Source organism: Agrilus planipennis, unplaced genomic scaffold, assembly GCF_000699045.2.
Source record: "Agrilus planipennis isolate EAB-ADULT unplaced genomic scaffold, Apla_2.0 scaffold10, whole genome shotgun sequence".
Classification (NCBI taxonomy): domain Eukaryota; kingdom Metazoa; phylum Arthropoda; class Insecta; order Coleoptera; family Buprestidae; genus Agrilus; species Agrilus planipennis.
The window spans coordinates 2,194,673-2,199,056 of NW_020442465.1; the positions used below are offsets into that span (position 1 = coordinate 2,194,673).

General features: G+C 31.7%; 1 protein-coding gene across 1 annotated transcript in view; it reads right to left on the reverse strand.

Moving 5' to 3' along the window:
• The window catches only part of LOC108734076 (histone deacetylase Rpd3), a 20,720-nt gene that overhangs the window by 9,605 nt on the left and 6,731 nt on the right, over window positions 1-4,384 (reverse strand). Inside the window, exons 4-7 of the mRNA XM_025981051.1 lie at window positions 2,017-2,153; window positions 998-1,235; window positions 503-882; window positions 61-271 (exon numbers count right to left, since the gene is read on the reverse strand). Of these exons, the coding sequence (XP_025836836.1) occupies window positions 61-271; window positions 503-882; window positions 998-1,235; window positions 2,017-2,153 (966 nt within the window). The remainder of the gene's footprint in view (window positions 1-60; window positions 272-502; window positions 883-997; window positions 1,236-2,016; window positions 2,154-4,384) is intronic.

Genomic DNA, 4,384 nt, shown 5'->3' on the forward strand with positions numbered 1-4,384 from the left:
TAATGTAACAAATTAAGAGAAATAATATTTTAGATATTTTCTAACCAAGAAGAAAATTACCTTTTTCTGATTTAAGTTCGTCCTTTATATGTTTCTTGTCTCCAGATTCCTTATTCTCATTTCCCTTTTCTAAACGAGGTCGTTTACGTCCTTTATAACTCCTGTGATCCCTTCGACCACCTTCACCCTCATCTTCACTATCTGAGAACTCGTTGTCTGGAGCTATCCTCTTATCTAGGTCTTTTTGGGGCAACCTTTCGTCCTTATCGATCTGTAAACAGAATTAAAAAACAATAAAAACATATCAGTTACTAAAATAAATCCAATTAATGCAATTTAGAAAATCAATTTAGTCCTGATAGTATTATCCAACTATTTCTAAAAATATGTATGCACATAAAATAATAAAAAGTAATATAGGATATAATTTTAAGTAAATATCGTTTTTTAAATTACTAACATCTAATTTTTAAGGAGAAATTAAAAAAAAAATAATAATTACCTTGTCCTCGTTATCAGACTCTTCATTAATGGCGTCTTCAGGAATTGTTTGCACTTGAACACCAGGAGCATGAGGCAACATCCTCAAATTTTCAAAAAGTCTTGTTTTAATCTTTTCCAAGTACTCTGTGGTATTTTGATTAGCCATATTGCTAGGACTTATGTGTAGTTTGAAGTCAGGACCGAAATACTCAAAATAGTCATTGTAAGGAAGTTCGTTAGCGATTTCGACCCCAAGAGCGACCGACGTTTCGTAAGTCCATGCTCTCGATACGTTTCGAATTGTATAACCGCCACCACCTACCATCATGAAGGGTAAGTTGTATTTTTTCACGAACTCGACGCATTTTCCGTGACCCCTTACGGTAAGATTAAAGCAACCTGAACAACGTAAAATAAAAAATATCACAAACAGAAAATTGTACAAAAATATCATATAAAAGCCAGTACCTAATACCAGAACGAAATGGAAAAAAAAAATTCTTAAATTACACACCTAATCGATCACCAGTTAAAGAATCTGCACCACACTGATGGACAACAGCGCTCGGTTGAAATGTTTCCATTACTTTACTAATAATAGGAACAAAAATGCTTTCGTAAGATTCATCATCCATTCCGTCACGTAGAGGAATATTTACAGCGTAATATTTCCCTTTCCCTGCCCCTATATCTCGTAAATCGCCAGTTCCAGGGAAATATTCACCATACTTGTGAAAAGATACTGTCATCACCTACAACAAGTGTTTGCATAAAAATAAAACTCCCTATAAACATATACAACAGTAAACAAGCAGTTAAGTGATTAAGATTAAAGAAGTATAACATTTTTCAGTTTTTGCCCATAGGTACATTAGGGTGACACCTTGTTTTAATAAGTTTTCAAATTTTATGTTCCCACTTTAATTTATTTAGTAGAACTACAAAACATATTTTACAACTCATTTAGCCCCTTTCTATATTTTGTAATTTATTATTATAGTCAAGTTGCCTATATTAAATAGATCTTTCTCATGCCTTCAACAGCAAAAATTTCCTTTATTATCCTCACCCCTACTAGTGCTATCTCCGGGGTTCCTCAAGACTGGCATATGAGTCCTCTACTCTTTGTAGGTATTATTTGTCAACAAACTAGTTCAAGCTCTTGAATTTTCTGAATTATTACTTTACACATATGATATCAAAATTTACAAGAGTATTGGCTGTGTATCTGCTGAGAAACCTGCACAGATTTTCTCAATGGTGTTAATGTAGCACCATGTCTTTCTAAAATAACTCGGGAATGACAATTTTAAATTCTGTACTGACTAGGCCTACGGCTCTCAATAGTCTTGATGTTACCTTTGATTTCAAGCTTAACATTAATAGTAACATCGATTTTATCTGCTACAAATCTTATTAAACCATGGGATTTATACATAGAAATATGACTTACTTCCACTCCCTAGGTTTTTAAGACACTGATGAGTCTGAGAATTTTTAAGGATAAATTTAAGATACATAAATAATGCTCACCCTGTCCGTTGTATAAAAAGCTTCTTCAACCCCATCTCCGTGATGTACATCAATATCAATATACAGGACCCGCTGATGATATTTCAAAAGTTCAAGAATACCAAGAACAATATCATTTACATAACAAAAACCAGATGCTTCTGATTNAATCATCACCTACAAGCTATCGGCGAATATTGGACGAAACTGAATATAACGGCGCAAATAACACCCCAACCGAAAATTTCCAATGCTATTAACTTTATGGAATTGTGGTTAGGTGAAGCCGAAGATGGTAATTTATTGTAATTAGCGAAAAATCCAAAAAATACCTTATGTTTTTACTATTTGTAGTCATGAGTTATCTTCAAATAAATAAATGATTTCACTGTTTGTTTTTTGTTTTGATTGTTTACCATTGGTGACAAACCAGGAGAATGATGATAATAAATCTTCCATTTTATGAAAATGAAATAAAAATTTTGCTGTACCTAATGATGAGAAATATTTAGTGTATACAAAAGATAAAATATTCTTCAAAGTGCTTTATTCAATATCGAATTTTTCCGAGTATAATACTTACAGAAATCTCCATTTAATATAAAAGTATTCCTATATAACTAACTGTATTCATTAATAAAAATATCTTATCCCTGCTTTACAAATAAGGACTTACATCTAGTTTTTTGTTCTTCTCCTAAGAAAAATTTTAATATTTTCAATCACTTAGAAAATCATTGAGAGATTTAGGTTCTTCTACTAATCGTAAGAAAGATTTAAATAGCTTCAATCACTTATAAAATTATTAAGAGATTACATCAATTATTCACTGACATACGGTAAGGTCAGGTAATATCAATAGTGTGAACAAAAAGAGCAAATTTTAATATAAATAAGTGAGGCCATATGTCCCTTATTGTACTTATACATCTTGAATAAAAATAAATAAAGTTATACTAAAGAATTCGTTACAGGATTGTCGATATTACTATTTGGATTGGTTCATACAGACTATTCTGTCGATGAATTGATAGCAATCTCTCAAAAACTTTACCAACACTTTTCTCATGTTGGAAAGAATGCAATACATACTATTTTAATAGATCTATAAGATCGAAAGATAAACGGGTTGAAACACCTATTTCAATTATATTGTTAATAACTATCATTGCTTCTTGTTGGATTATCATCTTAAATTCAACAAGTACCCATATAAAAATTCCAACTTACGATGAGATAAAACAGTTGTTTTTACCAATCAGTAAAATTTTATTTGTTAAATAAAGAATAAATGAATGATTTTGTAACCTGGTGTTCAACGTTCATTTTTAGGCATCAACATCCCTACAGAATATTATAATAAAGTTTAGTATAGGTAAACCTGAATAACCTAAATAGTTCAATCCTGATTGGTTAAATAGTTACCTATAAGTATTTACACCAAGAACGGTTTGTCTAGTAAATGACACCAGATAAAATATACAATCGATGATATCTAGAGAAAGTGGGTACCCAAGAAAGGTACTTTTATCATAATTTCAAATACTGCCTGTTATTATGTAAATTGATATTTTCCATAGATTAAAATTTATATAAATAAGATGACTGTGCATTTTTTGTTCCCTCGTATCACTATTCGTGAGATGCTTAACTAATCAATGTACCTTTATAATATAGTGGATAATTTATGAGAAACTTAATGTATAACACAGCGAATAGGTGAAAGATTTTTTTCAATTAGTAAATAATTTTTCACCCAGAAGCAATATGAGTAAATATACTTAGCACCAACGCAAATCACCCTTACAATTATAGTACCGTAAAATCCGGAAATATACTCGGTTCTTCATAGAACAGTTTTCAACAAGCTAATGCTGCGTCTATTTTCTTCTTAGTATATATTAATTGTTACTAGCTTTTTATTTATTTTCTGTATTAACTGAATAATTCTCTAGTTTCGGATTTTACGGTGACATATGGTCGTAAGAGTGGCCTGTGCTGGTATTAAGTAGATATATGTATTTTTAGTAATAGCGCCACCTGGAATCATATCAATTATAAACGACAAAGGATTGCTAGATTGTATGTTATTAATTAATATAAGTTTTTGAAGTGAAACTTCTTTACGGACCGTAGGGTAAGTTCATTTCATGCGAGTTGCTCTGTAACGAAATCATGCAACGGATGTCCCCCCTCTAGTCGGTCACGTAGTCGAGTTCGTAGTGGGGATCGCTTGAGCCGCGAGCGCGCTTCAATGCAACGTTCGTTACAGGCAACTCCGGCATGTATAGTGTAAAATTTAAATTCATAGTGTACAAATAATACCATTAAACCAATTCCTTAACCCCTATCCCGGTATGTTTGTGTGTTTGAAGAAGTTTCACTTCAG